This window comes from Trypanosoma melophagium, assembly GCF_022059095.1.
Source record: "Trypanosoma melophagium isolate St. Kilda chromosome Unknown ctg8segment0, whole genome shotgun sequence".
Classification (NCBI taxonomy): domain Eukaryota; phylum Euglenozoa; class Kinetoplastea; order Trypanosomatida; family Trypanosomatidae; genus Trypanosoma; species Trypanosoma melophagium.
In genome coordinates, this window is record NW_027125192.1 from 369,566 (window position 1) to 380,000 (window position 10,435).

A 10,435-nucleotide genomic window follows, 5' to 3' on the forward strand; every position below is an offset into this window, starting at 1 on the left:
ACAGTCACAAGATACACATATACACGTATGCATATGTTCATATATACTTGTACAGCTTGCTTTTTCTTTTTCCTTTTCTATGAGTGAACTGTACCTTTTGATTTTTTTCTTTTTCTTTAAATGGGTATACTTGATATTCGCTGGTTATTATCACTATTTCTATGTCTCTTAACGTGTTTTCTAATGATTTATTTTCTTTTGCTTTTTTTTTTTCGTAGACAATCAAACAAAGAAAGCCGAATACTATTTTGGAGGGTTGAGAGGTTTGCCAAGTGGTTGCTTCTCATTTTCTCTTTCTTGTGGTTCAGCTCTAATTATCGACTCGATCATGTCAACTCCCACAACCGCAGAGAATGATAATAATAATAATAATAATAATAATAATAATAATAATAATAATAATAATAATAATAATAATAATAATAATGCTAATAATACCAACAAACAGAATATAATAGAGGGAGATGCGGAACAGACGGCGGTGAGTGCATTATGTCGATTGGAAGATATTGCCGCGGCTCTATTGGCGGAGTGTAGACGAATAAGACGCGGTATCGCCGTTCAACAGCAATTCATATCGAAACAGCTCCACCACACAGCAGAGGGCTCCACAATTAATAATAATAATAATAATAATAATAATAATAATAATAATAATAATAATAATAATAATAATAATAATAATAATAATAATACACACCCATCCATATATCTTTCTAAAGCAGAAGAGAGACGAGCACAGGCAGCAGTGTATGCATACACCGGCTCTATATTAAAACAAAAAGCCATTCTCGCGGAGTTGTGGGAAAAGATGGTCATTCGTGATTGGTATAAACCAGTCGTGGCCGTGCGGTTCTATCACGGTGTTATGCGGCGGTTATCTCTATTAGAGAAGAGACTGGAACGGGCAGCATTGAAATTACGACCGGAACGACGTGTATGGAGTGTTGTACCATTGCCAATATCACCAATACGATTAACAGAGGAAAAAGAAGAGGAAAAACTGTTTTGTTTAAAGCGGAAACGTCCATTGCGAAGTGTCATTGCTCTTTCTATTAAAGTTATAAAGGAGTATTTAGATCTGCATAATGTGATGATGGATAATAATAATAATGACAGTAATAATAATAATAATAATAATAATAATAATAATAATAATAATAATAATAATAATAATAATAATAATAATAATAATAATAATAATAATAATAATAATAATAATAATAATAATAATAATAATAATAATAATAATAATAATAATAATAACAGTAGTAGTGGTCCTATGCCGGGTTCCTACATGGATATAACTATTGATAATAATACTAATACTATTATTAATAGTAGTACTGTAGAGGATCCCTTTACTATGACAGAATTAACAGAAGTTATACAGTTTATCTTCACACACACCACGTGGAATACAAATCCATTCCATTCCCACTTTATTACACAAATACAAACACCAGAATTTCTCCAGACACTACAGTCTTCATTGCTCCTACAAGGCCAAAAGGCGGAGTGGTGGAAATTCGCACAGGCATACACACAAGAACGTCAATCTCTCTATTCACACTACACACAAATGATGCTCGCATCACTGCAAGAGAAGTGCCGTACGACAAGTGATATAATTATTGCACAGCGACAACAACAAGAGCGTGATGAGGCACAATGGCACAATCTTCGTGCGAGTGCTTTGACAACTTTACAGTTATATTTAAATGAGATTGAAGAAAAAGAAGAAAACGAAGGAAATGAGTGTAAAGATGATTATAAAGAGATGAAAATGGATGTGGATCCCGGTAATTGTACCTTATGGCTTGTAGTGCGTGCATTACGGCAGAAGAAAAGAATGAATGATGTTAAGAGTATGACTGTAGAAGAGGTGTCAGTGGATGAATAAGAAGGAAAAAAGAAAAGAAAAATACAGGATCTTATGGATGGGCTGTATATTATTGATCTTTTCACACACACATATATATATGGAGGCGTATATATTTCATATACAGAGATTATACATATATTTTGTTTTTATTTATTTTATTTTTTTCGTTTTTTTTTTCTGTTTTAATGGTTTCAAGTAACTTTCCTAATGGAACGTTGTGGTTAGCGTAATTAATAATTGGGCTTCTTTTTCTTTTTTTTTTGCTTTGGTTTTCACTTCTTTTGTCCATCAGAATGGTGGAAATAATAATAATGTTTACAAGGCTGTCAACTATCTAACGAAAACAATATATTGGGGGTAGTGTTATTTATTTATTATTAGTATTATTATTATTATTATTATTATTATTCTGGGTAATTAATTCTTTTCTTTTCTCTTTTCTTAATTTTACTGCTCTTGGCATCAGACAAGGCCCAAAAAGTTGAAAGTATAGGGCCGCGGAAACAATCATAGGATCAGACAAAAAGAAAAAAAAAGAGGTTTTTATTTACTTATTTATTTTACTTATTTTTCTTCAGGTTTTCTCTTTTCCTCTTCTGTGATATTGTTATTGTTATTATTAGTGGTTCCTTCTCTTTAGCCTTGGGTTCATTCGTCACAGTTACATACATACTTACTCACATATAAGGGGAAAGAAAAAAAAAAGAGAGAGGAGGGGGAACAGATTGATCGTACACTTATACAACTACACAGACGTACAAAACGAAGATTATCTAGTGTATCTATCTATCTATATAGCTATAATATATAGATAGATATATATAACTGTTAGTAAAAGTTATTGACTATTGGGTTGACAATTGTGTCTGCCATTATTTGGTATTAGTAGTACTAGCCGTTATTACTACTACTGGTATTGTTGTGCCATATTATTATTGTAATTATTATTGGTATTATCACTATTATTGTTATTATTTATTGTTACTAATAAATCTTTTTTCTAGCCGAACGCTTTATTATTTGTTACTTGCCTAACATCACACCAGTCATTATGGGTTGTAAGCAGTCAACGGCAGAAAGAACGGCCCATCCACACCCCAACTACAATAATAATGCGGTTCGTGAGTTGGATTCAAACAAAAAAGGCAGGAGAAGGGGTAGAAGTGGTGATAATAATAAAAATAATAAAAACAATAATAATAATAATTATTATTATAATCATAATAATAAAACAAAGAAGCGTGAAGAGGAGTTTGAAGATGGTGGTGATATTCAACCCTTCTCCCCATCCCCATCCCTTCGTCAATGGTACAATGCACAAGTGGAGGATGTACAAAAACTATTTAATGCCCCAGGAGCAGGACATGATAAACTTATTGAATCTACACCAGTCAAAAACTCAGGTGGTAGAAGTAATTTCAAGAAGAAACTCAGTAAAGGAGGGGAATTATCAACTAAACCCGGTGTTCTCACATTCTATCATGTTGCACCAGTCAAACATATCATTGGACGAGGATATTACAGTGAAGTAATGTTAGCGGATATGACGATACATACCACAACGAGAAACACTATCCCAGAAAAAGGGGGAGTAGTAGTTCCGAAGTCTAAATCAGCTGGATGCCGATCATCTGTATTAGTAAAGAATACGAGTGAGACATCAACAAGGGAAAGTGTAACGATAACTCCACCAACGCGATATCTTATTGCATGTAAGGAATATACGTTAAAGGGAGATAATGCCAATTTTATGTATAAAAGACTCCGAGAAGAAGTACAACGACTTACTCGCCTTGGATCTAGCTCCCGTCTCTTAAAGTTACTACAAATGGAAAGCGTCTATGATGATCCCATGGAGCCTGGTGAGGATGCGATTATACTTCCAGATATGTCAGAGATGTTATCCCCGGATTCCCAGGCGGCGGCGGCGAATGCTAATTTAAGCACAACGGCGGCTGTTTCCACATCCACAACAATTCCTCCACCGCCTGCCGTAACGGCAACTGTAGCGGCCACGGCTCTCGCCGTAGTAGCAGCGGAAATTAGTAATAGCAACAGTGTTGGTGTTGGTGGTGTAGGGGGGAATAGTGGTATTCTTGTGGCACGGCACTTAGCATATAAACCAACTGAGCGGCCTACAGGGCAAACACGATCGCGTACACCCAATAAAGTACGTATTTATATGGAATATGCGAGATATGGGACACTGCGTAATATGTTATTGACAGAAATTCCAGAAAAATTTGGAAGAACGTATATGCATGAACTTATGGTACGTGCATATCTGAGAGATGTCCTTGTTGCCTTAGCCTTTTTACATGAAAATAATGAGGTACATACTGATTTGTGTGCTAAGAATGTATATCTTGTAAATCATATTCAAAATGTATACTCTACATGTTTCCCTGCGTACATTGCTGATATTCCTGCTGGAAAGTTTTCAAAGGTACCAGCTGATTGTGTTCGTCGTGTGTTCGCGCTTATGGATCCTGCAACTATGCACTCACACTATCATACAGATATTACAGATAATTTATTAAATGATAGTGTTGTATCTAATGCAGGATGGAACCCACAAAAGAAGGCGTTAAAGCAAAAAGTTGCTCAAGAGGGAGATGCGATTCTGTTAGCGCAACCAACTACGACACTGGGGAATACCCACAATAATATTAATAATAATAATAATAATAATAATAATAATAATAATAATAATAATAATAATAATAATAATAATAATAATAACACTGCCAATGACTACAATGACAACAATATGAGTAAGGGGAGCTATAATGTTCCAGATAATGAGAGCAATGATAAAGGTTGTCATTGGATGGATGATGATGTTAAATTGTATTTGCGTGAAAATGCCTATACTGATGATGAGAATATTCCACTTCCCTCTCCACTATCAAGTGTGGAGCAGGTGAATGTCTTCAAGAGCCCTAATTTGGAAGGAGTAACAATTGTACGAGGTGGTTCCTTTTGTGGACCATCACGACTGCCAATATTTCCACCTTTGATACTTAGCGGAGTGCCAACAGGCGAATTCGTCCACCGCAGCACCAGTGCTATAAGGAAGAATGTATTCTCCAATAATAATGGTAGCATGACATGCAATAATAATAATGATAATAATAATAATAATAATAATAGTAACATTAATATTAGCAACGAACAAAGTATTATGAACAATGACTCCAAGATTGATATGCATCAAAATGAAGAAGGTGCCAAGCGCCATAGTGTAGAATTAGCCGCACTAAGTAGCACCCAAACAGATCTAGCTGAGAATAGTATTAATATGTACCCGACCGGGCGTCGCCGCTGTAAACCGCTTATTAAATTAGGCCACTACGGCCGCATACGCTCTATTCTCGTTGGCGAGGGTGACACCGTCAGCCCGAATAAGGTGCATCGACTGGGGCGAGTCACACACCTCGCCCCGGAACTGCACTGCGGTGGTTCCTTCAGCCCCGCCAGTGACATCTACGCCTTTGCGATGCTCTTCATTGAGTTATCGACGCCGCTCGGCGGTGTGTTTGCGGATCTCAGCCCCGCCACCCTCGCCGCCCCCCGCACACGGCAGGAAAAGGACGCCGTTGACGCGGCGTGGCTGGCCAACATCAAGACGTATCTCCGCCAGCACGATAATGCGATTCCCCTCCCCCCGCACCTCTCCGCGGAGTGTCAGTCGATGCTGCGGAAGTGCCTCCGCTACGATCCCGAGCGGCGGCCAACGGCGGTGGAGTTGCTGCAGTCGAAATATTTTCTCTTTGGCCACTGGGCGAAGGAGGCGACGGCGTCTGGGGCGATGGAGGCGCCGTGGCGCGACACAAACTACGAGGCGGCCGCTGAGGCATCGGGACTGCCGCGACTGCCATCGGACACACGGCTGTACGACGCAGAGGCAATGCTGCGGGCCACTGGGAAGGGGAAGAAGAAGTAGTAATAATAATACTAATATGTAGACACACACCATGAAGAGAGAGGAGGAGTAAGGAGAATAAGGCGAAATGTCAGACTGTCAAGCGGCTTGCTTAAAAAAAAAAAGAGGAAGAAGAATGGAAAAGGGAAAGAGAGGGGGGAAAGAAAACGATGAAAAAAAAGCGAAGACGTTAGGAAGGAAAAAAAAGTGAAAAAAAAAAGAGTGGGAATATATATATATATATATATATATATATAACGGTTGATATTATCACTATTGTTGTTGTTGTTGTACTGTTTCTTTTTTTTCTATCCCTGGTTTCATGCACTCTTTTTTTTTTGTTTTTGTGGGATTTTTGATATCTCTGATAATCAGTTTTTCTATTAGCTCTATGGTATTTGAGAGCTTGGGAGCAAAAATGAAGAATAACATCATATGTTATTATTGTTAGCAGCAACGTCTGCGCGAAAGCAAAGAAGAATAGAGGAACATAAGAGTCGGATTAACAACAAAAATAAAAGAAGGAAAAAAAAAAAATACCTATTTATCCATCCATGCGCACAAAAACACATGTCTAAATAATATAATACAATACATACGTTTGCTTGTGTGTGTGTGTATGTATGTGAAGAGGGGGAAAAAAAAGAAGAATAGGTGAAAGAGTGAGTGGAGTGGAGTGAGGGAAAGAACAACAAATAGGTTTATGTTTGGATGTCGCCCTATGTTTATTCATATTTTTACTTATATATAGATGTTTTTCTTTCTTTTGTGTATGTTTATGAATTCGGTTGTGGTATGATACTTCATGCAGAAGACAGGCGAGAGAACGGAGGAAATGTATTTTTCTCTTCACTCGTAATAACGAAAACCTCTGAGTTGCTCTAATTCCCTCCGTCCAAAACAAAAACAAAAACAATGCGATCGAGCAAAAAGTTAGAATGAGTGAATATTTTCAAAAATTTACAACTGTACTGTTTAGCGAATACATTTATTCTCTATTTCTACTGTTTTTTTCTTTGTAGTATTTCGTAATACGTCTATATATGTCATATTTTCAAAAATGTTTTTACTCTTCTTCTTCTATTCGTCAAGAGAAGGAAAAAAATAAATAAAAATAAGAAAGGGGAAGGACAGGTATCTGTCTCTCTTTGTACACACATTTTAAAAAGATAAATACGTAGAGAGAAAGAAAGAAAGGGAGGGGAGTGAACAGGGTGGTTATTTTATTAACGCCACATCACGTTCTCATCCCCTTTTTTATTTCCCTTTTTCTTTTCTTCTGTAGTTTTTGTGTGGAACACAGTTAAGTTGATTACACTCATAAGGAGAAGCACAAGAGTGAATAGTTTGGATTGATCGATTGTTTTTTTCGTTTTGTATTGGAGTAGTTGTGTTATTATTATTATTATTATTATTATTATTATTATTATTATTATTATTATTATTATTATTATTAATTACGTTGCATTTCAGTTTCTCAGTTCCTCTTTACGACTCAGTCTATCATTCGTGTTGGGAATAATAACAATAACAACACTAAAAAGAGTACGGAATTGTGTACGTCAGTAGTCCTTAAATGATAGACACTCTCCTTCAGAGATGTGACTGGGTGTGGGGGAGATTTTTTAGATCTTTTCATTCTTTGGAGGAACAACAACAACAACCATTCTGCCATCGACGTTCCCAGGCGTTTAGCAATAATAATAATAATAATAATAATAATAATAATAATAATAATAATAATAATAATAATAATAATAATAATAATAATAATAATAATAATAATAATAATAACAGCATTGGTGGTAGTAGCGGTAGTAGATATGTTGAGAATTCAAGTCGGGTTCCACCATCACACAGTACAGAGGATCTCCTGCATTGGGGCTCTGAAAGTAGTATTATTATAAATGACGTGGATGATGAGAGTGATGCATTTCACCGGTACTCTTTTATACAAGACAGAAGAAGAAGAAAAAACATAAAAGGAAGTGTATCATCTAATGTATCGCATGAGTCATGGATGGAAAATGATCAGCAGAGAAATGCTCATGTTCACGCAGTTTCATCCTTTCCTGTACCGGATGGTAATAAGTGGGATGACTTTCTCTCTGCCCGAATGTCAGTATGGGAGTTACCACTAAATCAAACCCACGTATCCGAGAACAATAGTGAGGTTCATCATCATCATCATAGCAATAGTAATATCAATGATAATAGTTATTATGATGATGATTACAATGATGGAGATGGAACTATTACGACTAGTACGCATGCAGCTGTGCTGGTGGTTAATACACTGGATGGACGAGGGCCCTTTACACCCTCACAAACACCCCCACCACGTAAACCACTAGAGAATCCTGTAGTGTATACGAAAGGATTTATTAATAATACTAATACTAATATTGGTATTAATAACGGTAAGGCTTCATTAACGCCTCCACTTCCTCTTAGTAACACTGCAGTGAGAAGTGGCGTATTAGCACAACGTTTACGGGAGGCGCAGGCATTACCGGGATACATTCGGGAATTAGAGAAACTACTACAACGCGATAATAATAATAATAATAATAATAATAATAATAATAATAATAATAATAATAATAATAATAATAATAATAATAATAATAATAATAATAATAATAATAATAATAATAAATAATAATAATAATAATAATAATAATAATAATATAATAATAATAATAATAATAATAATAATAATAATAATAATAATAATAATAATAATAATAATAATAATAATAATAATAATAATAATAATAATAATAATAATAATAATAATAATAATAATAATAATAATGGGTTCGCTAAAACAAGTAAAGATAAACGCTTACGTGAAATATATGATATGACTACGATATTCATGTGTAAAAATACGGTGAAGAAAATTGTGGACTGTCATCTTGGACGCACAGAAGGTCTTTATAAACGGGCATTGGATCATTATATAGTACCGATTGTCATCACAGAAGTGATAAAGGCTATTCATAATATAAAACCCGAAGCGAAGCTCTTTTGTGGAGTTCAACGGCAAATTAGGGAAGGAAAGGCGGTACTTCTTCATGATGTGATCACAGACGAAGAAGATGCCCAAGTTTATAGAGAAACTATAGAGTTGGGAAAAAGAAATGATCACAGTAGTCAGAGTATAGCAGTCTCATATAAAAATGGTCTCTCCTTAACATATGAACAACTCACCACACTAGGACCTGGACGTTGGCTAAATGATCAAATCATTAACGCCTATATAAGTATGATATGTGAGGAACGTAATAGTTATGAACATGGAGAAGTAACAATGTCTATGGGAACACACTTCTTTGCGAAGATTGAACAGGAATTACGTGGAAATGGTGCCTCTGCAGGATCAAAAGAATTACCACCATTACAATTTAATAGTGGTATACTTCGTTGGTTAAAACGTCGTCAACACATTTTGTTTCCAGGCAAAACACGTATTATTCTTGTGCCTATCAATCTATCCCAAACCCATTGGGCCTTAGCGGCGCTTAACTGGGAAAATAAAACATGGGTTTATTATGATAGTTATATACATGGTGAGGCGACTATATCACGTGGAAAGTATATTCTTCGTCAGTTAGCCCACACCTTCTCTGAGGCGAGGCGTATTTTATGTAATGATCACAATATATCAGAAGTGAATCATTGGCATCTTTGTGTGGCGAAGCCGTCACACGCACGACTATCAACAGAAATTAAAGATTTTCTCTTTGCACCACAGCAACAAAATATGTTTGATTGTGGTGTTTTTGTCTGTTATTTTGCGTGGTGTTTAGTAAATAATGTTGCCCCATCGTTTACACAAGATGATGTGACGATATTAAGACGTGTTATGGTACATGAGTTACTATTAAAGAAAAGTCTTCGGCGTTTGCCTATGTGTTTCTTCACAAATCCTTAAAGCTTCTTTGTTTTTTTTTTTCTTTCTCTTTGTGGTTATGTTTACACGACTGTATTATTTCTCTTAATGATGTGAGTCATACATATTCCCCTGTTTATTACTATTTCTCTCTCTCTGTCTCTGTCTCTTTATCTCTTTCTGTTTGTCGCTGTGCTTGTGTGAGTATATTTATAGGTATACTCCGGTATATGGGACAGAGCAGCTCTAACAACAGCAACAGCAATATAAATAGCAATAATAACAAAAACAATTCCACACAAAATCACAATAATAGTAGTACGAGCAATAATAATAGTAATAACAACAGCAGCACTCGTTCCTCCTTTTTTCCCCAACGCCGCGGGGGACGCCCGCCGGTGATGATCCCCGCCGAACCCGTAGACGTGCACCCCACACCACTTCCACTCGAATCCCCCAATAATAATAATAATAATAATAATAATAATACGCATCTCTTTTCTTCTTCATCTTCGTGGTTGTCCGCTACGGAGGCGCGACTCACGCGGGAGTGGCTGGCGGGACGGCGGCGGCAGGCGGACGGCGTTTCCGCGACTTCTCCACACGTCCCGCTGACATGTGCGGCCGCCGCATTTCCCGCAAACCGCACGACTGCCATTCTTCACCCAAACACGAGTGGAAGCGGCGGGGAGTTGCGGGTGACGGAGCTGCCGGTTGGAAAGGAGTA

General features: G+C 36.6%; 5 protein-coding genes across 5 annotated transcripts in view; all 5 read left to right on the plus strand.

The window, feature by feature from the left end:
- Positions 1-328: 328 nt before the first annotated feature.
- Positions 329-1,903, plus strand: LSM04_003606 (uncharacterized protein; the record flags this gene model as incomplete). The annotated part of the gene is made up of 1 exon (XM_067333287.1): positions 329-1,903. The coding sequence occupies one exon, from the start codon at positions 329-331 to the stop codon at positions 1,901-1,903; it is 1,575 nt and encodes a 524-aa protein (XP_067186070.1).
- Positions 1,904-2,936: 1,033 nt separating this feature from the next.
- Positions 2,937-5,831, plus strand: LSM04_000255 (Serine-threonine/tyrosine-protein kinase; the record flags this gene model as incomplete). Its single annotated transcript, XM_067333288.1, has 1 exon — positions 2,937-5,831. One exon carries the CDS (start codon positions 2,937-2,939, stop codon positions 5,829-5,831), a length of 2,895 nt encoding a protein of 964 aa, XP_067186000.1.
- Positions 5,832-7,386: 1,555 nt separating this feature from the next.
- On the plus strand, positions 7,387-8,472 carry LSM04_005762 (uncharacterized protein; the record flags this gene model as incomplete). Its single annotated transcript, XM_067333289.1, has 1 exon — positions 7,387-8,472. The coding sequence occupies one exon, from the start codon at positions 7,387-7,389 to the stop codon at positions 8,470-8,472; it is 1,086 nt and encodes a 361-aa protein (XP_067186106.1).
- Positions 8,473-8,676: 204 nt separating this feature from the next.
- Positions 8,677-9,750, plus strand: LSM04_007890 (Ulp1 protease family; the record flags this gene model as incomplete). The annotated part of the gene is made up of 1 exon (XM_067333290.1): positions 8,677-9,750. The coding sequence occupies one exon, from the start codon at positions 8,677-8,679 to the stop codon at positions 9,748-9,750; it is 1,074 nt and encodes a 357-aa protein (XP_067186149.1).
- Positions 9,751-9,938: 188 nt separating this feature from the next.
- The window catches only part of LSM04_000942 (uncharacterized protein), a gene marked incomplete at both ends in the record, with an annotated part of 729 nt that continues 232 nt past the window's right edge, over positions 9,939-10,435 (plus strand). The window contains one exon of the mRNA XM_067333291.1: positions 9,939-10,435. This exon is cut by the window's right edge and continues 232 nt beyond it. Coding sequence (XP_067186013.1) covers positions 9,939-10,435 — 497 coding nt within the window.